Source organism: Felis catus, chromosome F2 (assembly GCF_018350175.1).
Source record: "Felis catus isolate Fca126 chromosome F2, F.catus_Fca126_mat1.0, whole genome shotgun sequence".
Lineage (NCBI taxonomy): Eukaryota > Metazoa > Chordata > Mammalia > Carnivora > Felidae > Felis > Felis catus.
This window is the reverse complement of record NC_058385.1, coordinates 45,465,375-45,492,698: the sequence shown is the minus strand read 5'-3', so window position 1 is coordinate 45,492,698 and position 27,324 is coordinate 45,465,375. Positions and strand designations below refer to the sequence as shown.

Below are 27,324 nucleotides of genomic sequence, written 5' to 3'. Positions count from 1 at the left end.
GAGAAATATACATTAATGCTTTCATATTGCATATTTCCTTTGAAATTTGGTTTTTGCATTAAATACAATTTTGAGACATCCATATTAAGAGCTATTGTATAATTTCTACTAATAAATTATCATATTGTGTGAATATGTTGTGTTTTATTTATCCAGTTCCTTAGAGACGGTCATTCAGGTTGTCTCCAGTCTTGTACTACTGCAATGAATACTGCAAGAACAGGCTTATACACAACTCTTCAGGGTCCTTAGGATCTTTTGTTAAGACCACAGTTTTATCCAAAAGTGCAATTTGGGGGTTACAGGCTATGTTTATTTTCAATTTACTAGATACTGCCAATTCATCAATTTTCACTCATAACATTACTAAGTGAGTTTATCCATTTTCTCTATTTTCCTCACTACTAAATATTGGCATTTTTTCACCCAACAGAGTTTTAAAAGTGAAGATGAGTAGCCATGAGTTGGTAATTATTAAACCTAGCTGATAAGGTCATAGGGATCAATTACACTATTCTTTCAATTTCCTATGTTAAAAAAAAATGTAAGACTAAAATAGTAGCTAAGAATATGATGAATTGTAGTAAAGCATTAATACTATGAAGTACTACCGAAAATGTAAACTGTAATTCTGGGAGCTATGTGACAATATAACAAATGTTTCAAAATATGCTGATATACATGGCTTTAAACACTAATTACTTCCCCAAAATATATTCTAAGTGAATACTTAAAGAAAAACATAAAGATTTAGCTATGAACATATTTATACCAATATTCTTCATAACTCTGAATGAAGAAGATTATGGGTATTTATTAGTTTTTCTTTTAAATAAAACTATTATTTTTGAACTTTCAAAAACATATTTTTAAATATATATTTATATTTTATTTCAAACTGTTATGAAACAGTATAATTAAAATAAAATTATATGAAAATTTTAAGGTGCTTGGTATCTGGAGTGCCTGGGTGGCTCAGTCAGTTTAGCATCCGACTTCAGTTCTGGTCACGATCTCACAGTTTGTGAGTTGGAGCCCTGCATCAGGCTCTGTGCTGACAGCTCTGGAGCCTAGAGCCTGCTTCATATTCTATGTCTCCATGTAGCTCTGCCCCTTCCCCACTCATGCTCTGTCTCTCTCTCTCTCTCTCTCTCTCTCTCAAAAATAAACATTAAACAAATTAAAAATAAATAAAGGTGCTTGGTATCAATCAAATGAATTTTTAATTTACCTCAGTTGCTAGAACATTATCTGACCTTCAGGTATAGCTCTAGTGAACTGGACCTAATTACCATCACTTATAAAGTAACCAACGAAGAATTTACAATGGGATGTTATTCAGTCATAAAAAAGAAGGACGTCTTGTCATTTGTGACAACATGGATGGACCTAATAAGGCAATTAGGCTAAGTGAAATAATTAAGAGAAAGAAAAATACCATATGATTTCACTTATATTATGTGGTATCTAAAACAAACAAACAAACAACAACAACAAAAAACTCATGGGGGCAGTGGGGATGAATGAGTGACAGGGATCAAAAGGTACAAACTTCCACTTATGAAAGAAATAGGTCATGAGATATAATGTACAACAATGTGACTATAGTTAATAGTACCATATTGTGTATTTAAAAGTTGCTAAAAGAGTAATCTTGAAAGTTCTCATAACAAGGAAAAAAATTTGCAACTGTGTGTTGTGATGGATGTTAACCAAACTTATGGTGATAATTTCACAGTATATACAAATATCAAATCATTACCAGTAACTATCATCAACAATCATCACATGAAAACTAATATGTCAACTGTATTGCAAAAAGAATTTACAATTAAAATATTTCTCACATTCTCCCTGACATTAGTTTCATTGACTATTGAGGTGAATTTCTATGCAATTGCTGGTTAAAGCAGATACATTAGAGGCTAGCTTAGGTAGTTCTATTTTACTTGCCTATTTTCCCTCATAGTGCCTAGATGTTTGTTCTGAGTGTCTAATACTAAGAATTGTGTAGTAATTTTTATTACCTCTGTATTTCTTCTTTAGTTTAATTCAACATTCTGTTAGAGTAAACTTTCTAAAATTCAAAACTCTTTTTTTCTAATGTTTCTTTATTTTTCAGAGAGAGAAAGGCAGAGAGAGAATGAGCTGGGGAGGGGCAGAGAGAGGGGGAGAGAGAATCCCAAGCAGGCTCCGTGTTGTCAGCACAGAGCTCGATGTGGAGTTCAATTTCATGAACTGTGATATCATGACCTAAGATGAAATCAAGAGTCAGACGCTTAACTGACTGAGCCACCCAGATGTTTCTCAAATTTCTTTATATCAGTTTCCTATAGTTTCTCTTTACCCTTCAGGATAAAGTCTCAAACACTTCGCATTACAAAAAAAAAATCTTTTATGAACTGGGTGCCAATTCTTAACAGTCTCTTATACTTGGCTCTATGATAAAACCACTAAAGGTCACTTTTTTATCAAGTTAATCGCCCCCCACCCAACCTCTGGTTACTCTCACAGCTAGTGGGTTTGATCCCCACATCCAGCTCTGTGCTGGCAGCACAGACCCTGCTTGGGATTCTCTCTCTTTTCCCCTCTCTCTCTGCCCCTCTCCTGCACTCTCGCTCACTCTCTCTCTCTCTCTCTCAAAAATAAATAAACACTAAAAACAAAAAAGATGCTCCTTGAGCCATGGATTGTACTATTCAGGTAATTTTTTTTTGTTGTATTGTGTAATTATAAAATTGTGTATTTTTCTATCAACTGGTTTTAAGTTTGAAAAAAAGGGACAGTGCTCACTTTGGCACCACATATACTAAAACTGGAACAATACAGAGAGTAGAATGGCCCTTGCACAAGGATAACAGGCAAATTCATGAAGTGTTCCATATTTAAAAAAAAAAGATAAAAAGCTATTCCAATTAGAATATTACAAAATTACAATTAAGTCTAATGGGAAAATGCAATATAGCATAAATTTGGCCTGAAAAAATATTTAGTTCTGCCATTTACTATGTGTGACAATAGGGAAATAAATCTCAATTAGCATCAATTTCTTCATCTTTAAAATGGGAATAAACTCTGTCAGAATTACATTTAAGAATCATGACACAGAAAATATATTTAAGCATTTCAGAAAATACAATTAGCTGTTTTATACTTTGTAATTTATACTCTTTTAAACAAGTGCATATCCCAACTCTTTTGCACCAACCATCCCAATCCAAGGGTTGGGCACCCAATGAATGCTTGTTGAATAAACCTAAAGATGTAGAAGAAATATAGTGATAATGAAAATTAAAGCTATTAATATGCAACTCTTATGTATCAGACACTCAGAACAAACATCTAGGCACTATGAGAGAAAAAAGGCCACTAAAGCAGGACTACCTGAACTATTCTCTAACGTATCTGCTTTATAAGCAATTGCATAGAAATCCACCTCAGTAATCAATGAAACTCCACTTTGAGCTGGAGTTTCCAGTCTAGAAGTGAAGGAGTAAAACTGCTTGAAAGGGGAAGAGTGGAAGACAGAGGAATTTAAAAAAATCAATACAGACAATATAGACCTTTAACAAATGACTGAGAAAACAGAAAACGATTTATTCATTAAAAGAATAAATTACAAAAATTTCTCACCTGCTGCATATGTCTACTGGTTCGTTTCTGAGGCTGATAAATGAGCCAGGTATATAAGACTGGGTCAATATTAACTGCTAGTCCTTGTACACTACAAAGGAGTACAGCACCTAAAAATCAAGATTTTAAAATTATTTTAATTCCTCATAAAAATAATAAGCTTTATATCACTTCACACCAAGTAGGATAGCTAACAAAATTAACAGGTGCATACAAAGATGTGGAGGATTCAAGACGTCATATACCGCTGGTTGGAACATAAAATGGTGCAAATACATTAAAAAACACTTTGGCATTTCCTCAGGAAGCAAATATACCGTCACAATATGACCTAACAATTTTATTCCTGCGTATGTACAAAGAGAACTAAAATCATATGTTCACTCAAAAATTTGTAGCTAAATTTCCAAAACAGTAATCATAATAGCCAAAAAGTGGGAATGACACAAATGTCCATGAATTGCTAAATGGATATACAAAATGTTGTATAGCCATATAATGGAAAATTATTTTTGCACAACAAGGAATAAAGTACTGATTCATGCTACACTACCTTGAAAACGTGCTAAGAAGTCAGTCACAGAAAACCACATACTGTAGGATTCTACTTACATGAAATGGCTAAAACAGGCAAAACCATAGAGAAAAAAGGTAATTTGTGTATGCCAGTGCCTAGGAGGAGGAAAGAATGGAAAAGAACTGCTAATAGATATGTGGTTCTTTGGGGAGTGATGAAAATGTTCCAGAATTAGAAAATGGTGATTGTTGCACAACTTTGCAAATATACTAAAAACCACTAAATTATGTACTTTAACATAGTGATTTTTATGGAATATGAATTGTATCTCATTAAAAGTGAATCTGTCTTTAATCAGAAGAAGCTTTATTTTTTAGCAAAGAGCAATTTCTATATTGGTCATGAGAACAGAATATTATCTCTCTTTTTGTTTATATCACAAATTTAATTCATGATGTTAAAGTAAGGATTATTATAGCCACTCAATAAATCACTGCAAATTACAAAGTTAAACGTTCAGAAGCAAGAGAGAGATCTGCCTAGATGAAACACAGGCTAACATTCTGACATAAAACACAAAGCTGAAGTGTAACAAGTTGTAATTCCATCCTAGTCAAGTATTTTACTAAAATACTCAAGTATTTTAGTCTCTCTCTGATAAAAAGAAACACACGGATTTAACTAAAGTATAACATCCCATTCTTATGTGCAGATTATGTGCATCCATAAATACATTTTTGTATTTGCAAATGCAGTTTTTGGTAAAATATTATTAGCTCCACTGAAATATATGGAATATCAAGTAAGGAGTATTTGTCACTTTTGCTCTCAACTACACTCCAGTATCTAGAAAAGTAATTGCCACATGATACGGGTAAAGAATCATAGTACATGATACATGAGTTCTCAACTTAGGTGCAACTTGTTCTATAATTTTGCAGGTTATCTAAACCACACAGTAACTATTATTACCAAGGTCTATGAAAAGTGAGCCACACAGACACAGAGATAGAATGATGGAAGAGAGCACGCAAGAGAAATATCCTTCCTTTTTAAACATTTACACAGGGGCGTCTGAGTGCCTCAGTCAATTGAGCATCCGACTTCGGCTCATGTCATGTCATCACAGTTTGTGGGTTTGAGCCCCATGTCGGGCTCCAGCTCAGAGCCTGGAGTTGCTTCGGATTCTGTGCCTCCCTCTCCTCTGCCCCACCCCCCCACTCACGCCTGCTCTCTCTCTCTTTCTTTCTCAAAAATAAATAAATGGTAAAAAAAAAAAAAAAAAAAAAAGCAAATGTTTAAAAAAAAATTTTTTTTAATAAAACTTTTACACAGAATTTTCAAACAAGCAAAAATTGCCAGGTATTCTCCCAGGGACCCAGAATCAGTGTAGATTCCAAAGCAGCGTTCTGAGACCACAGCAATTCCATCCACTTCCATGTACAAATGCATGTGCTGCTGAGCAATAATTTGCTTAAATACACATCAGGAAGGAATGATGATGTGAAACTAAATACAAAATGATTGCAAAAGGGAAGTGATAAATGAAGTCAAATAGAAAATGTAATTTAATATACGTATTTTTCCTGTAATACAATGCATAAAAATTGTTTATTAAAACCTTTTAAAGAAATTAACTGTATACATTTCAATAGAGTTTTAAAATTTTAATTCAAGAATTCAAGAATATTTAAATTCAAGAATATATCATTCAATCTTAAAAGTTAAAAGACGTCTCTAAATTCCAAATAAAGAAATGAAATTAGATTTGAATTATATGGACTATTTCCTATCACATAAGGCCACTGTAATTTGTTTTATAATTAAAATCATATAAATATTAAAGACACCACAAATAATATATGCTTAACAATAAAGAAATGTGTTCCACACACAGACACACAGACACACAGCACTTGTAACAATAAAGAAAAATATGGGATCCAGGAGACAAAAGGATCCAACGCAGGAGAAAAGTGACAGGAATCCCCAAAATGACAACAGTGAAGTAGTAACAGGCACATGGAAAATGTAGTAACAATAAAACACAGTATTAAATACAGGGAAAACAAATGTTATAAAGGAAAGTCAGTATACAATAAAGTGTACCACGAATTATATTTATAGACAGAAGTATGTAAATTCTAAAAAAACCCAGATGCATTAATTAATCAAACTTGATATAACAATATTGAGAGTATGATAGGAGGAGAGAGTGAAAGTTGGCGAAATATAATTTTCAACTGTAAGGCATTAATAAATTATACTCTTAAGTAAACAATCAAGAAAGAGCAAGAAAAGTTATGTTATTTAAAAAATATGGATGGGCGCCTGGGCGGCTCAGTCAGTTGGGCGTCTGACTTCGGCTCAGGTCATGATCTCACGGTTTGTGAATTCAAGCCCCGCGTCGGGCTCTATGCTGACAGCTCAGAGCCTGGAGCCTGCTTCGGATTCTATGTCTCTATGTCTCTATGTCTCTCTCTCTCTCTCTGCCCCTCCCCTGCTTGTGTTCTCTGTCTCTCAGAAATGAATAAATGTAAAATAAATAAACAAAAATAAAATAAACAAAATAAAATAAAACTAAAATATATGGAAACACCAAAACAATTATTGAAAAGATCTGAGATGTGTTACCTCTTGAAAAGGGAACATTAAAAAAAAAAAAAAAAAGCAGTTGCCATGAGGGAGGATATAAATGGGATTTTCAAACTGGGGTCAAGAGAAAAGAAAGGTAGATGAGCCTTAGATTTTCTTGCTGAGAAATGTCCCTCTAGCGATTAATTAGCCATTAACAGAACCAAGTATTCTGTCTGAAAAGTCTCCAATTCACTGTCATATAACTGCCACAAATTACGATCTGGGAATGGTTTTCTTAACAAAAAATCACAACTGACTCTGTGAGACAGAGTCAGAAAAATCAACAAACAACTAATTTAGACTTTCAAGCACTGGAGATATTAGAATATAGAAAAAAAAACACCTGTGTATAAAATGTTTAAAATGCAAAAGTATGGTATCATACAGAGTATCAGGAAAGAACATATTTAAAGAAAAAATGGAAACTATGAAAGTGACATATTTGTTGATGTAAAAAACTCATTAGGCAGGTTCAACAGCCGATTAGATATAGTTGAAGAGAAAAACAGTGAAGTGGAAGAAGTACCTGAAATCATTAGAATGCATCTGAAAGACAAAAATGAAAGATTATTAAAATGAGGTGAAGAGATATGAGGACTTAAGAAGACCAAATATATGTCAATCAGATTCCATGTGGAGATACTAAAAAGTGGAGAAGAGGCAATATTGTTAAAAAGATGATGCCTGAGAATTTTACAGAATTGATGAAAGATAGTTAAGCCTAAAACCCAAGAAGAAGCCCAAGAAAACCAAAATGTATAATTAAAACAAAATGTAATTTAAGACTACAATGAGATACCACCTCACGCTTGTCAGAATGACTAAAATCAACAACACAAGAAATAACAGGTGTTGGCAAGGATGTGGAGAAAGAGGAATCCTCTTGCACTACTGGTGGAAATGTAAACTGGTGCAGGCACTCTGGAAAACAGTATGGAAGTTCCTCAAAAAGTTAAAAATAGAAGTACCAGGCAACAGGGTGCCTGAGTGGCTCAGTCAGTTAAGAGTCTGACTTCAGCTCAAGTCATTATCTTGCAGTTGGTGAGATGCAGCCCCACATCAGGCTCTGTGCTGACAGCTTGGAGCCTGGAGCGTATTCAGATTCTGCATCTTCTCTCTCTCTGACCCTCTTCTGCTCACTCTCTCTCTCAAAATTAAATAAACATTAAAAAAAATTTTTTGAATAGAAGTACCCTACAATCCAGCAATTACACTAGGTATTTACCCTAAGAATACAAAAATACTAATTCGAAGGGATATATGCACCCTGATGCTATCTACAATAGCCAAATTACGGAAACAACCCAAGTGTCCATGGACTGATAAATGGATATAGAAGATGTGGTATATACATATATAATGCAATATTACTCAGCCATAAAAGGAATGAAATCTTACCATTTGCAATGACACAGGTGCTGCTAGAGAGCATTATGCTAAGGGAAACACATCAGAGAAAGACAAATACCATATGATTTCACTCACATAAGAAATTTAAGAAGCAAAACAAACAAGCATAGGAAGAGAGAGAGAGAGAGAGAGAGAGAGAGAGAGAGAGAGAGAGAGAGAGAGAGAGAGACGCCAAGAAACAGACTCTTAACTATACAGAACAAACTGATGGCCACCAGAGGTGGGTGGGGGATGGGTGATATAAGTGATCAGGAATAAGGAGTGCACTTGTCATGAGCACCAGGTGTTGTATGGAAGTGTTGAAACACTAAAGTGTACACCTGAAACCAATATTACACTGTATGTTAGCTGGAAATTAAATAAAAACTTAAAAAATGAAAATAAACACATTTAATTAAGCAAATTGGAAAGAAGGTGCCAACACTGAAGGGAAAAGAAGATTAAAAATATTCCAAACAACAAGAATGATCACCTGGAGAATAAAAACACAAACAAATTGGTGCCCCTGGGAGGCTCAGACAGTTAAGTATCTGACTTTGGCTCAGGTCATGATCTCACAGTTAGTGAGTTCGAACCCCATGTGGGGCTCTGTGCTGACAGCTAAGAGCCTGGAGCCTGCTTCGGATTTGTCTCCCTCTCTTTGTCCCTCCCGGCTAACTCGTGCTTGCTCGCTCTCTCTCTCTCTTTCCTTCAAAAATACACAGACATTTAAAAAAGTTTTTTTAAACACAAATAAATTGACAACTTCTTAGCAAAACAATCTATGGTATTCATTATATGATTTTACCTCAAATTTATATATACATAACATGTATTCTTTTCTAGGTAGAAAGTGTTATATTTATAAGAATATAAAGGAAGAAAATTTAAAATTACATGTATTTTTTTAAAAAGAATGTATCATGGGGCGCCTGGGTGGCTCAGTCGGTTAAGCGTCCGACTTCAGCTCAGGTCATGATCTCACAGCTTGTGAGTTCGAGCCCCACATCAGGCTCTGTGCCGACAGCTCGGAGCCTGGAGCCGGCTTCGGATTCTGTGTCTCTCTCTCTCTCTCTCTCTGCTCCTCCTCTGCTCATGCTCTGTCTCTCTCTCCTTCAAAAATAAATAAACATTAAAAAAAAAAAGAAGAAGTAAAAGAAAATTTTAAAAAAATAAAAAAATAAAAAGAATGTATCAGGATAATTTTTCTCTCCCTAATATTATGCATCTGAAGTACAAGGCACAAACTTTTTTTTTTGAAATTATGAAAAGTATACCCCAACGCCCTATATAAAGCAGTTTATAAATTTAATACTATGCTAACTACAAAAGGTAAAAGTAAATTTAAAAACTGCAGACATTCTCCATATTGGGCAAGTTATTTAAAAATCTTTTCCTATGTATTGAAAAGTAAATGTGTTAAGTAAATTTTTTTAAAACTTTCTCAGTAAGTTAGAATTCCTTTTTAATCAAGATTTTAGACAGAGGAGGACGAAAACCAATGCAATAAATATTTTCATGTGAAAACTAATCTTGAAAGTTTTATTTTATTATAATGAAGAAGTTAAAAACTATTTCACCAACTAATGTTCATAAAAGTCATGTGATTACATTAAATCAGAGATAACTAAATGACACACAGGCTGGAACTATGGGAATGTTAAATGGGTGATAAAAGAGAATAATCTATCAATTTAGTTGAAATTATAGAGATAATGTTCTTTTAAATTTAAAAGGATATTTTCATATTAAACTCAATTTACAAGACAGAGCCTTTAAAAATAACACACAAGTTCTGACATGTAAGTGTGTAGACAACTAGTCTGATACTGAATTTACTTAGAACAGATCCCCCATAAATCATTAAATTTGGCAATATACTACTCTGTTTAATTTTAGCCTGGAAAACAACTAATGAGAAAAGTGTGCTTTATTTCTCTGCTCGTTGCCAAAATGGCTCATTTATCCACATTCCACTCCGGCTTCACAAATTAGTTAAACCAAGCCACCACCATCATTTCAGTTACATCCTAAGCTGTAGAATGAGAATGAAATAAGAGTGAGAAACCAAAGGTGCACAGCATTTAAATATATATGCTTCTTACCACCTATAGAAACTATGTCAACCAATGAGATGACCCTGTAAAATATCAAGTTCTAAAAAGTGACAAGTACCCTGCATTTTATCTTAAACTAATGAATGAGACAAAAGACATACTCATCTTCATCTAAGTTTCAGTGGCTAAAGCTCACTATTTTTCTATTACGCAGCTATAGTAAAGTATGGACTTTTTAGATTTGTGTAGTTCTTAAGAAATTAATGGCTACTCTTATTTTTAAGAATAATTTCAAGAATTTTGGCCTGTAAACAAAGAATCAAAAATATGGGTGGAGAATAAAGAGAAGATAAAGTAATCAGAGGCTAAGAAATGACAGAGCAGGGATGAGCCGCCAACTAGTGGCAAATTTATCCAAGGTAATTGTCAGGTTTAGTATAATGGAATAAGCCTTTTAGGTATGTGCATATGGTAGCTCATGTTACTTAATTAACAATTACCATGTCTTCCCATAGGATTTGGAAAATCACAGGAGAACTCTATCCATTGTAACAATAACAAGCCATGTAACCAACATATCAAAGCTTTTCAACCTTCATCAGACAGCAGAATTTGCAAAGAAACCTAATGAACAAAAATCATAAACGTGAAAGGCCCTTCGTAGGCAGGAAGGAATGAATGGTAGGTTTTATTCTTGGCATAGCAGTAGGAAGAAAAACAAGTTGTTAAGAAAAAAACAAAAGAACTTTCAACAAATGTTTAAACACAAGTATGGGGACTAGCATGACAATTTAGAATCCCTGAAAACTCTAGACACAAGAGGAGTGCCATTTCTTTTCAACACACCTCCACCAAATACCCAGGAGAGTGGCAGGGGACTGGCCTGGAGAAATGAGGAAGACCCTTCTAACACACAGGCATGTGGAGGCTGATGATGTCTGAGCCCAAGGAGAAATGAAAGAAATCCCACAGTCATTCTCAACTTTTGAGTGAGCACCAAACAGGGCTATCTGTGACTGGAAGAAAGAAAGAGGGAATAAGACAGATCCCGCGATACAGACAAGTGAACAAGGCATCTTAGGTCTCAGTACAGGCAAGGAGAACTAAGAGAAAATCACAAACCATACTGAAATAAAGATTCCAATGCTATTCTCAAGAACTGTGAAGCCTATGGTGAACTTAATACAAATAAATCAAGAACCAGACCCAGCACAACTGCAGACTAGAAAGCAAAGAACATATAGCATTAAGAATATAGTCAATATTATCTTAGTAATGTTATATGGCAATAGACGGTAACTACACTAAACATGGTAAGCATTGCATAATGTATGCAATTGTTGAATCACTATGTTGTGCAACTGTAACTAATATAACAATGTACGTCAACTAGACTTCAGTAATAAAAATTTAAAAATAAAGTGAAAGAGAGGGAAAAAAAGAAAGCCAAAACTAGATCCAATTCAACTACACCTTTTACATGACAAAAGAAGAGGCATGTTCTTTTATGGGCATAAACGTTTTTCTGTCATACGTACTTTTATTATTCTTTTTACACACAACATTGAACATTCATTAGAAAAATTATGAAAACACATAATTCTTTTTTTTTACCAAAAAAGAAAATAGTTATTAGCATAAGTTCAAAAGGTGCCAAAAATATTGGAATTATCAACAACTTTAAAGCAACTCTGATAAATATGTTAAAGAATATAGTGAAAAAGGTAGACAGTGTGCATGAACTAAAGAGAAAGGAGGAGAAAAATTATTTGAATTTTTCAAAACTGATAAACAATACCAACTGACAGATTAAAAAAAAAACTAAGCAAACCTCAAAAAGAATTAAAAAGAAAAACAGATCTAGATGCATCACAATCAAACTGCAGGAAATCCAAACCAGAAAAAAATTTAAAATCAATCAGAAAAAAAACCCACAATACATATAAGGGAATCATGATAAGGACAACTCCTCAGAAATAATGGTGATGCAAAAATAATGGAATGGTATCTTTAAAGTGCTAAAACAAGAAAAGACAACCTAGATTGATATATCTGCTGAAAATATGCTTTAAAAATGAAGCCAAAACAAAACAAAAACACTTTGCCTCCCAAAGACTTGAGCTACTGGAAAATATGAGAAGTGCTTTAGAGTGAAAGGAACTTGTACAAGATGGAATTTCAATTATAGAAAAGGAATGAAAAACACCAGAAAGACTAAGTATGTTGGTAAACAAAGAGGACCTCTTAAAAAATATGCTATATACATACATATACATGTATATATGTACATATATATACATACACATACATATATATACACATATATATACTTACACATATATACTACGTACATATACATATGTATATATATCTTTAAATCTCTTTTAAAACACTTATGACTACTTAAAGTAGGAGTAACAACAATGCTATGGGGGGTTCGAATTGCACAAAGAACTAAAATATATGCCCACAGAGCAGAAAGAACAGGATGGTGGTAACTGGAAGTAAAATAGTGTAACAATACATTTGTCTTATTTTCCAGTTTATTGTAGAGTCCATTACTGTCCTCTATACTTACCAGTTTTACTGATAAGTCCAATTCATATCATATAAAAATACTTATTAAGCACTTATTTATGTCCATACGTACTTTCTTCTTTCCATCTATCCAAATTTTGTGCATCCTTTGATTCAAATTAGCCTTCACCATTCAGACTTTCTACCACCACTGATTTTACCATTCTTTAGCCAAGTATAACACTGAGAATATAGAGCTCATTTCAGCTAAGGATGGCAGGGAAGATTATGAGTATTTTAGGAAACTGCCTAATGTGTGAAATAGTGACACGTTTTATCGCTTTACAGCATTAAGGAGCCATTGTGTCCCTTGGTCATAAATTCAAAGTGAGTCAACTCATTGTGGTTTCATGTTTTTCTTCAGTCCAATTCAGGCACAGAGAAGGTGTAAGAATTGGATTTCATCAAGACAGTGTGTGTGTGTTTATTTTTCCTACTGTTGTTTTTCATTCTCTCCAGATCAAATGTTAATCAATTTTATCAGACATTAAGTTAATAATTGGTCTCCTTCTATCTGATTCATGTATCTTCTCAATTAGCAAAGAATGCACAAATGAAATTTTCATGTCAAAATGTGTCAGCAATAATTACTTTGTGATGTTTCAAAGTTTTCATGTGCAAGACATAAAAGTCTAAAACCATAAAGATAATTATAGACCACTATCACAATGAAAAGCTTAGAACTTCCAAATGATGAACTATAAACAAAATTGAAGGCAAAAATCAAACCACAAGAAAATACTAGAAAAATACATAACACAGATAATATTCATGATACAGGAAAACATCCTAAAATTTCAAAAAAATATGCTATACAACCGAACAGAAAAATAGGCCAAAAACATAAATAGACAAATCACAGAATAACTACAAGCAGCCTTCACTAATGCTCAACATCACTAACAGCAAAGAAATGCAAGGTAAAACTCCCCCCAAAAATAATTTTCCAATGATAGATTAACAAAACCTTTAGTGAATGAAATTCTATTACAGATAAGGCCATGGAAGATAAAGCACTTTCATGCATGCTTAAAAAAAAAAAAAAAAAAAGGAAATTGCCACAGGCATTTTGAAGGCCATTTTGCAATTTATTACCCATCAAAATTTTATTTTTCAACTTTTTTTTTTTTTATTTTTGGGACAGAGAGAGACAGAGCATGAACGGGGGAGGGGCAGAGAGAGAGGGAGACACAGAATCGGAAACAGGCTCCAGGCTTCGAGCCATCAGCCCAGAGCCTGATGCGGGGCTCGAACTCACGGACCGCGAGATCGTGACCTGGCTGAAGTCGGACGCTTAACCGACTGCGCCACCCAGGCGCCCCAGTTACCCATCAAAATTTTAAATGTACACACTCACTGACCCAGCAATTTCAGCTTTTGGAATCCTACAGTAACACTTGCAAATGTTCTTAAAAATACATGCACAAAGATGTTCATTTGTAATAGTCTCTACAATAATAAATATGTAAATGACATCAACATCTACAAAGTATGGTAATTTCTTTAATGGAACACCATTCAGATATTCAATTATGTGCTTACTTATATGTAAGTACACATACATATAATAACAAATAATGGAAAATAGTATAAAGTGAAAAAAGCATTTTGCAAAAAATAGAAAAGGAAGGAAAACTTACAAATTCATTCTATGAGGCCAGCTTACCCTGATACACTGGAAAAACCAGATAAAGACACCACAGAAAAAGAGAACTACAGGCCAATTTCTCTGAAATTTCTCCAAAATCCTCAACAAAACACTAGCAAACTGAATCCAACAATACCTTAAAAAAATCATCCACCACAATCAAACGGGATTTATTCCTGGGGGGCAAAGGTGGTTCAATATTTGCAAAGCAATCAATGTAATACATCACATCAATAAAAGACAGGACAAGAACCATATAAGGTTATTTCAACAGATGCAGAAAAAGCAAGCAAAAAAGTACAACATCGATTCATGATAAAAACCTTCTTTAGAGGGAACATACTTCAACATAATAAAGGCCGTATATGGAAAACCCACAGCTGACATCATCCTCAATGGGGAAAAACTGAGAGCCTCTCCCCTAAGGTCAGAAACAAAACAAGGATGTCCACTCTCACCGCTTTTATTCTACATAGTACGGGAAGTCATAGCCACAGCAATCAGACAACAAAAAGAAATACGAAGCATCAAAATCAGCAAAGTAGAAGTCAAACTTTCACTACTTGCAGATGACATGACACTATGTATAGAAAACCCAAGAGTCCACCATAAAAACTACTAGAACTGATAAATGAATTCAATAAAGTCACAGGATACAAAATCAACATACGGTATCTGTTGCATTCCTATACTAATAATGAAGCAGCAGAAAGTAAAATTAAGAAAATAATCCCATTTACAATTGCACCAAAAACAATAAACTACCTAGGAATCAACTTAACCAAAGAGGTGAAAGACCTGTACTCTGAAAGCTACACACAGCAAACAAGGATGAAACTGAACACAAAGAAATGGAAAGACATTCCATGTTCATGGATTAGGAGAACAATTTTTTTTAAAATGTTCATACTGCCCAAGGCAATCTACATATTTAATGCAATCCCTATAAAAATACCAAAGCACTTTTCACAGAACAAGAATAATCCTGAAACTTGTATGGAACCACAAAAGACCCTGAATAGGCAAAGCAATCTTCAAAGAGAAAAGCAAATCTGGAGGCATCACAATTCCCACTTTCAATTTCTATTACAAAGCTGTAACAATAAAAGCAGTATGGTAATGGCACAAAAAGATACCTACTCAAAAAGATCAATGGAACAGAATAGAAAATCCAGGCATAAACCAAGAACTATATGGTCAAGTTAGTCTTTGACAAAACAGGAAAGAATATCCAATAGGAAAAAAGACAGTCTTATTAACAAATGGTGTTAGGAAAACTGGAAACCAATATGCAAAAGAATGAAACTGGACCACTTTCTCACACCAAACACAAAAATAAATTCAAAATGGAGTCAAAATCTAAATGTGAGACAAGAAACCATCAAAATCCTATAAGCAAGCACAGGCAGTAATTTCTCTGCTCCCGTAGGAACATTTTTCTAGATAGGTCTCCTGAAGCAAGGGAAATAAAAGCAAAAATAAACTATTGGGACTATGTCAAAATAAAAGAAAAAATCACATCAAAGGAAGCAATCAACAAAACTAAAAGCAACCTTCAGAATGGAGAAGATATTTGCAAATGACATATCTGGTAAAGAGTTAGTATACAAAACCTATAGAGAACATATCAAGCTCAACACCCTCCAAAAAATAACTCAGTTAAAAAATAGGCAAAAGACATGAGCAGACATTTCTCCAAAGAAGACTTTCTGATGGCGAACAGACACATAAAAAGATGTCCATTATCACTTATCATCAGGGAAATGCAAATCAAGGCAACAGTGAGATATCACCTCACACCTGTCAGAATGGGTAAGACCAATAACACAAGAAACAACAGCTATTGGCAAAGATGTAGAGTGAAAGGAACCCTCATGCGCTGTTGGTGGGAATGCAAACTGTTCTAGTCATTCTGGAAAATAGTATGGAGGTTCCTCAAGTGGTCAAAAATAGAACCACCCTACAATCCAGCAACTGTACTACTGACTACTTACCCAAAGAATACAAAACCACTAATTCAAAGGGATACATGTATCCCAATGTTTATAGAAGCATTATTTACAACAGCCAAGATATGCAAACAGCCCAAGCTTCCATCAGTTGATGAATGGAAAAAGATGCATGCATGCATCACACACACACACACACACACACACACACACACACACACACAGTGGAATATTACGGAGCCATAAAAAAGAATGAAATATTGCTGTTTGCAATGATACAGATGGAGCTAGACTGTATAATGCTGAAGTGAAATAAGGGAGCCAGAGAAAAACAAATACCATATGATTTCATTCACATGTGGAATTTAGGAAGCAAAACGAAGGTACAAAGGGCAAAAGGGAGAGCCAAACCAAGAAACAGACTCTTAACTATAAAAGACAAACTGATGGTTACCAGAGGGTAGTGGGTGGGGGAAATAAGTGATGGGGATTAAGGAGTTCACTTGTTGTGATGAGCACCAAGTGATTAAAATAAAAGCTTAAAAAATAAAATAGGAGGATTAGATGACTCAGTCAGTTAAGCATCCAACTCTCGATTTTGGCTCAGGTCATGATCTCATGGTTTGTGAGATCAAACTCTGTGCTGACAGCCTGGAGCCTGTTTGGGATTCTTTCCCTCCCTCTTTCTCTGCTCCTCCCCGGCTCACAAGAACACACTCTCACTCTCTCAAAATAAATAAATAACCATTTTTTAAAAATACAGTGAAAAAACAGGTATACTGCAGAGAAATTTCAGGTATTAAACATATGTATATGTATGACTAAACAAAATATATAATAGACATGCTTACTGAAACATAAAATAGTAGTATGTCTGAATGTATGGGGGACAATACACAAATAGTATACTCTGGAAAAGACAGGCAATTCTAGGAACCATGCTGTATACAAATCAAGGTAGAAGAAACATATCACTTCATGATTTAGTAATAATTATTTATATTCTAAAACCAAGAAACTACATCAGCATTATTCCTGACCATTTTTGAATTTCAATGAAAGCTTTGGTTCATATAAGAAAAAGAAGCCTAATTTGATTCACCACAAGTAAAAAACCATTTAGAAAATTACCAGATGTCATAAAAGTCTCTTATTTATCCGCAATTTGTCAATATTCTTTATTCAGGATTTTCATTATTCAAAATCTCCACCACAGTGATCCCACACCAATCATTTTGAACAAATCTACAATCCTCTAACAATAACTTTTCAAACCAATTCTTCACTTTAAACTGTCTTAGAAGACAATATAATCAAACTATACATTATAAACCAAGATATAACTATAAAACTTCTCAATTCACTTATTACCTCAATAAAGTATTTTCTGCTGTCCAATATTATGATAGTTTTATCACTTCAAGTATTTCTTCATCTCTTTTATAAATGGACACAAACCTCCATCATATATCTTAATTGTATTAACGTACAGTAAATAACTTGAGGCTATGAGCCTTGTAAAGACAGTATAAACAAGGCAGAAGACATGAATAGACACTCCTCTAAAGAAGACATCCAGATGGCCAACAGGCACATGAAAAGATGTTCAACGTCACTCATCATCAGGGAAATATAGTCAGAGTGGCTAAAATGAACAAATCAGGAAACTACAGATGCTGGACAGGATGTGGAGAAACGGGAACCCTCTTGCACTGTTGGTGGGAATGCAAATTGGTGCAGCTGCTCTGGAAAACAGTGTGGGGGTTCCTCAAAAAATTAAAAATGCATCTACCCTATGACCCAGCAATAGCACTGCTAGGAATTTACCCAAGCGATACAGGAGTGCTGATGCATAGGGGCACTTGTACCCCAATGTTTATAGCAGCACTTTCAACAATAGCCAAACTATGGAAAGAGCCCTAATGTCCTTCAACTGATGAATGGATAAAGAAGTTTTGGTTTATATATACAATGGAATACTACTTGGCAATGAGAAAGAATTAAATATGGCCTTTTGTAGCAACGTGGATGGAACTGGAGAGTATTATGCTAAGTGAAATAAGTCATACAGAGAAAGACAGATAACCATATGTTTTTACTCTTATGTGGATCTTCAGGAACTTAACAGAAGACCATGGGGGAGGGGAAGGGGGAAAAAAAAGTTACAGAGAGGGAGGGAGGCAAACATAAGAGACTCCTAAAAACTGAGAATAAACTGAGGGTTGATGGGGGGCAGGAGGGAGGAGAAAGGGGGTGATGGGCATTGAGGAGGGCACCTATTGGGATGAGCACTGGGTGTTGTATGGATACCAATTTGACAATAAATTTCATATTAATAAAAAAAAGACAGTATAAACAACATGATACAATTATCTTTTCAATTAATGATGCATAAAATATGAATTGATGTATAATAACTTGGAATAAAAGAGTATTAGTTTGGTTTCATAATTTAAAGCCAATACAGGTCATCTCTGATCATGCTTAATTCTAAATGCTGAATATATATTATACTGATTTAGCATTTTAATTTTGCTGATTATATAAAGTTATCGATATCTGGTTTAAATGTTAAACACACAGAATGAAGGACCATATTCTTGTATTTTTTGGTATAGATTCTAGCAAGAAGCTTAATAAATGTTTGTTGTTATGATTCTTAAAACAAATTGGAAGAAGAATCTTGAGTCATCCACATTAGATGGCGTCTGTCATTTTTAAATTCCATGTACTAGTAAAGGTTGGAAAGGACTCTTGAAATCATGATAGTACTCAACAGACTAGCTATGAAAACAAAATGTACATTTTGATTTAATTATCAAATCCACAAATACTAAAATTTTTATTAATAATAATAAATCTTAACTTAGAAATTAAAAGCAATGCTTTATTGATCAAGACCAGATAAGCATGTATTTTCTGGTACTTAACAACATGACTTCTCATTTCATCTAAAATCTCATCACATAAATCACACAATAAATTTCTAGTTGTTCTAAGTCCAAGATACGCCCTCCATTCCAGCAGTCATCCTTTTCCAGCCAAGCTATTTTTCCAATTCCTCAAAAACTCAAGCTGCTTTTTAAATACAAGAACCTTGGGATCACCAAGTCCCAACAATAAACCAAAACATTTTTAGTAAATTATTTTCCTGTATATATCAAAACCAACCAAATAAAAACTCCCAATATTTGTTTTCACAAAGTAACCTGAGACTAAAATGATTGTTCCCCTAATTTGGCTTGTTTTGGTGTGTGAGGCAGAGACCTGATGGCTGAGGCAAAAAAATAAATAAATCTGCATGTTTAACTTAGCCTACTTACTATTTTCCAAAAAATACTTCTAGAGCACTTGATGGTTATTTAGAATCTTATTCTACTTACAGCACACATAACACCATAAAGAACAGCAAGTCTCTGAAACATGCCAATACTTTATTCTACCTGACCATAATTCCAGTTTTTACATCTGTAACACAGGCATAAAACACTTTTAAGATACATGTAAATTTAAAGAGCAGGGAACAGTAAGCCTTATACAGAGTTCTTAAGGTTACAAACCTTACCTAGTTGTGAGGATTAGTAACAAAATTAGAGTTCTGGTTTCTGAACAGCATTCCAGTATTAAATCAAATCTATCCCTGCAACTATTAAAAGGATATATAGAAGTCATTACCATTTAGGTAGTCTAAATTGGATTAGAGTCTTCTGAAACATCAAAGATTAATATGGAACAAGTATAAAAATATAGAATAGAAGGAAAATTAATGAATTACTGCTATAGCTATTAAAACCAATCACAATTTGGGGCGACTGGGTGGCTCAGTCGGTTAAGCGTCCGACTTCAGCTCAGGTCACGATCTCACGGTCTGTGAGTTCGAGCCCCGCGTCGGGCTCTGGGCTGATGGCTCAGAGCATGGAGCCTGCTTCCAATTCTGTGTCTCCCTCTCTCTCTGCCCTCCCCCGTTCATGCTCTGTCTCTCTCTGTCTCAAAAATAAATAAACGTTAAAAAAAAAAAACAATCACAATTATAAAGTACATTAATTTCAGGCTACCTTATTATTTTGAAACACAAGAAATGAGCAAAAATTGGTCAAATAAATTTAATTCAAAAACTTCTAGACATACAATAAAAGGTTAAATCCAAATAGTAGCAAGAATATGGTATAATTGATAGTTCAGGCTTCAGTCGACAAATTAGGATATATTTCTGTAAAATTCTTTAAATAAAGTATTTTGGAACACAGCCATGCCCATTTATTTACATACTGTCTTTGGCTGCTTTTGTACTAAAACAGGAGAACTAAGTAGCTCCTAGAGACGTTACATGGCCTACAAGCCTAAAACATGTGCTATCTGGCCCCTTAAGAAACAGTTTCCCAACCCCTGGTAACATATTGTTGGTAGTAGTTTATAGTTTTGCATATGGATTTAGTAATAAAAACTTAATACCTTTTAAGTAATAAATTCCATTTCTAGAAATCTATGCTAAGGAAATACAAAAATTGGTTAATATTGAGAATTTCATATATATTTATAATAGAAAATATTTGAAACAATCTAAATCTCCAAAAATAACGAATGGTAAAGCAAAGTATGATGTATTCAAGTGACAAAATAGTACACAGCATTAATCTTTAAAATAATAGTTACAAACCCTGTGATAATGGAAACATTCTTATAGCATATAGAAATTTTAATTTTTTTTTTAACGTTTATTTATTTTTGAGACAGAGAGAGACAGAGCATGAATGGGGGAGGGGCACAGAGAGAGGGAGACACAGAACCGGAAGCAGGCTCCAGGCTCTGAGCCATCAGCCCAGAGCCCGACGCGGGGCTCGAACTCACCGACCGCGAGATCGTGACCTGAGCTGAAGTCGGACGCTTAACCGACTGAGCCACCCAGGTGCCCCATAGCATATAGAAATTTTAAAGGCAATTCAATAAAAGGTAAAATAAATTGGGATAAAACTAGAAGAATATATGTAAAAGTATTTAAATGGCTTGTGGCTGGGTGATGGGTCAATTTTTCTTGTGCTTTCTAGATTTCTTTTAACCTTCCATTCCACTTTGTGAAGATTTAATTATTTTTAAAACAACAACTTAAAATCATATCTAAAAGGCTACAGATTTCAAGTGTTTAGGTGATAAAGCAGATTTTGTTATTTCTCTGCAGAAAACTGCCTTCCCAACCCCCTCTGCATTAAACATAAACGACAACAAGCCACGTCTAATCTCTCACCTCTGCAATCTCATCTCTGGCACTGTCCCCATGGTGAGTATATGCCAGCTGCTCTTGAACAAAACACATTGTTTACAGTCCCTCAGTCACCTTTCTGTTAACACTATGGAGGCCTCTCCAAGAACAACCTATCAAATTAGGTTTTCCCAGGCTATTATTCATCACAGTTTTCACTGTTTCTTACTATTTAACATTTATGACCACGTAAGTTTTTGTTTACTCATTATCTACCTTCTCAGATGGAATGTAATCTCATGAGATCAGAGACCATCTCTACTGTTCACATACATCCAATGCCAAGCACAATGTCTGGCACATAGAAAATACTGAATTTAAATTTTTTTTTCAACCTTTTTTATTTATTTTTGGGACAGAGAGAGACAGAGCATGAACGGGGGAGGGGCAGAGAGAGAGGGAGACACAGAATCGGAAACAGGCTCCAGGCTCCGAGCCATCAGCCCAGAGCCTGACGTGGGGCTCGAACTCACGGACCGTGAGATCGTGACCTGGCTGAAGTCGGACGCTTAACCGACTGTGCCACCCAGGCGCCCCAGAAAATACTGAATTTAATGAATGAATATACGGCACATTATCACATTTATCTTTAATCTTTCAGGCACTTATTATAAAATATAACTTAACTTCACCCAGAAGCAAATATTTGAAAATATACTTCAAACTATACTCCAAATACTATTTAATGTAAGACACAGTTGGATTACTGATAACAAACAGATCTGTTTTCTGGCCTGGTTCCAATATTCCAATGTGGCACGATTTTTGTGATTATATAAATCATATAAGATAGTTGGGAGATATTTTATAGTCAACAGAGTAGAAAGAAGAAAAAAATTTTAATCAGTATTAACATTTTGGTGTAGATGAGACATCTAATATTTGAGGATTTAAACCCCAGCTGTTTCAAGATATCTACACTGTAGTCACATAAAGCTGGTAGCCAAGAAAAAGTAAAGCCTCTAAAATCATAACTGGCATCACATTCTATATATATTTTCTAATATGTTATAACAAGTCTTTTCCTATGTCCATTTTAATAGATAGCTATTATATTTTAATCTCTACCACCTTAGATAACTTCTAATTCTCCACGTGAGCCCAAACTGACTTTTATTCCAGCAGTTCCAGTGGTGACCAGCCCTACATGGGTTCTTACCAACTCCATACAAGGTAAACTGACAGAATCTAGACTTGTGCCCATCCCTTACCTCTGGACTACCTCTCCCATCACCCTGGCTGACATCTAAGATTTGGAATGTGGTACCTCCTCACTCCATGCCCACAAATACATGCACCAGCTGGGAGAGCAACAAAGATAGTACCCTGAGGAGTAGAACCTTTATCAGTGGAATATGGCAGCCTGGAAAAAGTCTTTTCCAGAAAGAACTGTCCTGGAAAGTAGTATAGACAACTACATAATTCCCATGTAGTTCTCCCTCCTTTCCTGATTTATAACCTTAATCCGGGGACTATGATCCCCAATAATAGAAGCACATTAGCCTTTCTCTAAGGCTTTGCTTTTTGAGGAATTCAAGACACTATTCTTTTTGTTGTTTCTGCCAAAAGTTCTCCTGGGGGAATCACATGCTCTCCTCTGAAATCACATATATTTTAGGGAGATTATCATTCAAGGTGTTCTATATTTCCCTGCCTGAAGAATATGCATGTGACTGAAACCAGGTATCTTAAGCTGATCTTAATTTGCCTATTTAAATCAATGACTATTTAATTTTACTACGTGTATATAATTTAACATAACCCCCTCTCGCCAACCCTCTCTCCCTTTCTTCCATTCTTTAGCTACCATTTACAGAGCTAATATGTACAACAGATTGTGCAAGGTTCTCAAAGTGCAAAGATAAGTAGAAAAAACAGCATTCTCAAGATGTCCAGTAGTCTTGTGAAGATGGGGTGGGAAAGGAGGAGAATAATAAACAATTACAAAAGGGCGGGAATTAACAGTTTTAGAACTGTGTGAAAAGTAAGAATACATGCTTCAGAATAAGAGGAAACGCTACACAGGACAAGTGATTTATGAGTAGAGTTCTAAAGAAGTAGGATTCTGCCAACTGGACAATAAGCAAAAAAAAAACTGGACATTTGGGGAACAGAGATGAACTTGTTAAAAACACGGATTAAAAATATTTAAGAACATCCAAGTAGCTTTAAAAAGCTGGAACTAGGGAAACATAGAACATATGAGCAGGTCATGAAAGCCCATTTAAGGAGATCGTGTTTTAATTCTGAGGGTGTTAAGTAACACTGCCTACTTTCAAAGCTGGAGGAAATGAAATCTCAAATGTGCATTTCAGAAACATCAAAATGAATGGAGCATGGACTATGAGGGGTCAGAGGCAAAATGGGTAAACAACATTATTTGCAAACTACTTTTACAATTAATCACAAATTCAGGACAGAAGCCACAAAGGCATAACCTGAGACAGTAAAAGTCAAATACAAATACCTTATTTAAGAGGTAAAATAGTATGTTATAACTAAACAGATATAAGTTATTGATAAGAATTACCAGAGTCAAAGAATAGTCGTATAATTATTGATGAAACGGACTAAAATAAAAAATGGGCTTGAAGGAAAGGATGAAGACAGCAATTGGGAAGTAGGAAACATGGGATGTCTATGGGACACCAAGGTAAAGATATTTATTAGTAGTCAAAATATAGAGGCTAGTATGTTTTTGTGGACTCCTGGGGCTAGAACTATAATTGAGTTATAGTAAAGGAAGGAGCTTATATTAATCAAATTATACTCATAATGTAAAATAAAAACAGACATGAATTTCAGTATGATACAATATGACAATGACAGTAATACGTGCACATATAAATATAGCTAAAACTATGGTCAGAGAAAGAATAACTTAGAGACAATGTTCATCAAGGAAATGAGATGGTTATGAACAGAACATCAAAAGAAGGAGAAATATAAAAAAAGAAATTAAAAAATGGTCAGAAGGATAGAATCAGGACACAAAACGATCAAGATTTCTTTTTCTTCAGTACTTTCAAGAGAATGGCCCAAAGCACCAAATACTGATCAAATCAAGCTTTTAAAATCATTTGGTTTTATGTATATAACAACAGTCTTCTTACTAAGGTTTTATTTCTGTCGGTTCTCTTTCTTCTAAATTTGTTTCACTGCTCTCAGGTAAACTCTTATGAACAGTGGCAAATGCCAACACTAAGGTTCGGGAGTATAACCTTCTCACTTGACAACACAATGGTAGTTTCTCTTTCCCAGTAATTTCAATACAAGTCTTATATATAAATCTCCTTAGACTGGGTTGGTTCTTATGATCATAACCACACCAATCATGTCAAATCAGAAACAACGTAGGTGTTTGAAGTACCTAGTCCTGTGAAATCAATCCCACTTGAGTCATAGCTTAGAGCTATTATCAGATAAGAGGAAAACGGAAGCTGAACAGGCCAAAACAAATGTCATACTTCACACCTAGGAGTCAGTCACTGGTCATGATATTATGAGTTTCTAAATATGATCAAATTTTAGCTTAATATAATTTCAAGTTTCAGTGTTGCAAGAATAGTACAAGAAACTCCAAAATATCTTTCAACCAAATTTACCAACTGTCTGAATTTGGATCCTATTTCTTTACACATACAGACATAGGTGTGTGTGCGCACATGCACACGCGTGCACGTGTGTACACACATGCACAGAATCTTTTACTGATCTGTTTGAGAGTACAATGAATGTGTGTTGCCCATTTACCTCTGAATAGGTTGGTGTGTATTACTAATAATAAGGACATGCTCTTACATAAATGTAGTTTTGAACAAATGTGAGTTTTATGTCTTTCCTAATATTCAAAGCTCCTTAATTAAAAAAAAAAGTTTGTCTCACAAAGTCTCTTAATATTTGTGGAAAGAAAAGATATTTCCATTACAAATAAAAAGAAAATGCAACATCACTAAAACGAAGTAAGTATTCCTCGGTCCATTTCTTTTAAAACATGTGATTTTCATTATTGAGAATTTTTTAGCTCTTGCCAGTAGTCTTAGAAGAGATTCAAATTTCATTTAGAAAGTTCTCCACTCCCAGGTGAATCATAATCAATGTTCACAACCCCGGACATAGTAAACCAATTGATTACACATCTATCCTCCCAACCCCCCAGAGTCTGCCAAGTCCAGCCAGTAGTAGAGTGCCAAAGCACAAATGTTTAACATCCCAGATGCTGATGGTACATGGAAAGATGACATGAATTCTTCACAGGGATCTTAGCAGAGTTCATATGAATTTGGCACACTCTGAGCCTCATTTTCTCCAGTTTAAAGATGAAAGAGATCCATGTCAGGCCAAGATAGAGTAACAAGTCCAGATTTACCCTCCTATGTGAAACAACAAAAATACTGAGAAAATATACACAAAACAAAGGTATGCAAGACAATGGAAATCAGGCACAAAGGACTGTGACCCTGACATATGAAAAACAAATGAGGTTAGCCCTACAACTGTCCTTGAGACAACTTCCAGGATATGGTGCAGAGAGAGGAACCAAATAAAGCCTGGCACTCTTCCCAGTTAGAGGAGACAGAGCTGAGAGAACAGGAAGATCAGAGTGGTTCCAGTTCTCAACAGAGTACTATAGGGGAGAGAGCTGCACAGGGAGAGGATTCCATAGATCTTCAGAGGGTCTCCTTCAACAGAGAAGAAAGGGAAATGGGCATACAAATGGCCAATAAACACATGAAAAGTTATTCAACATCATTAATCATGGGAAATGCAAATCAAAACCACAAATAAGTACCACTTCATACCCACTAGAATGGCCATAATTAAAAAAAAAAAGAAAGAAAAACAGGAATTAACAAAAGTTGGCAAGGATGTAGAAAAATAGAAACCCTAGTACATTGCTGGTGGAAATACAAAATGGTTCAGCTGTTTCGGCAACAATTAGGAGGTTCCTCAAAAAGTTAAACGTAGACCCAGGAATTCCACTCCTAAGTTTACTCCAAAAATAATTGAAAACATGTGCTCCAATATATGTATATACATATTACGTACGTATATACAGTATATGCATGCACACATTCATCTCAGCACTATTCACAACTGCCAGATGGTGGAAACAATTCAAATGTCCATAATGAATGAATAGATAAACATATTATGGCATATACAAACAAAGGAATATTATTTGGCCACAAAAAAAGAATGAAGTACTACTTTATGCTACAATATGGATTAACCTTGAAACCAGTAAGCTAAGTAAAAGAAGCCAGGCCAAAAAGATCATACATTTTGAATGGGAAATGAAGAGAAACCACACAATATGGCTAAGAAGCACTCAGAGAAATAAAAATGAAACCAAGAAAAGAAGCAAATGGAAGAAAGTATTTCAAAAGACAGTGACTAACTGTTAAATACTGCTGTCACGTTAGATAAAATGAAAACTCTGAACTGCCAAGTGAAACCTAACAGATCACTAGTAACTTGGAAGAGCAGTTTTAATGGAATGGAGGGAGCAAAAGACTGAATGGAGTAAATTCAGAAACAGGAGAAGAAATGGAGACAGTGGGGATAGACAATTTTTTGGAGAAGTTTTACTGCTAAGATGGCAAAAAACAAATGCAGTGGTAGCTGGTGAAGGATGAGATTCAAAGAAATTTGTGTTT

At 34.7% G+C, this 27,324-nt stretch overlaps 1 protein-coding gene and 1 non-coding gene across 15 annotated transcripts in view; one reads left to right on the top strand and one right to left on the bottom strand.

Moving 5' to 3' along the window:
* VPS13B (vacuolar protein sorting 13 homolog B) overlaps window positions 1-27,324 on the bottom strand; it is an 804,655-nt gene that overhangs the window by 458,799 nt on the left and 318,532 nt on the right. For 13 of the 14 annotated variants that reach the window (XM_023248521.2, XM_023248520.2, XM_045050210.1 and 10 more), the window contains one exon: window positions 3,634-3,743. In XM_023248521.2, the coding sequence (XP_023104289.2) occupies window positions 3,634-3,743 (110 nt within the window). Of the gene's footprint in view, window positions 1-3,633; window positions 3,744-27,324 lie in introns of those variants that run through there. The other variant, XR_006592780.1, reaches the window with a different exon arrangement.
* On the top strand, window positions 2,786-2,889 carry LOC111558641. The gene has a single exon (XR_002739722.2). It is a non-coding gene; the product is annotated as a U6 spliceosomal RNA (small nuclear RNA).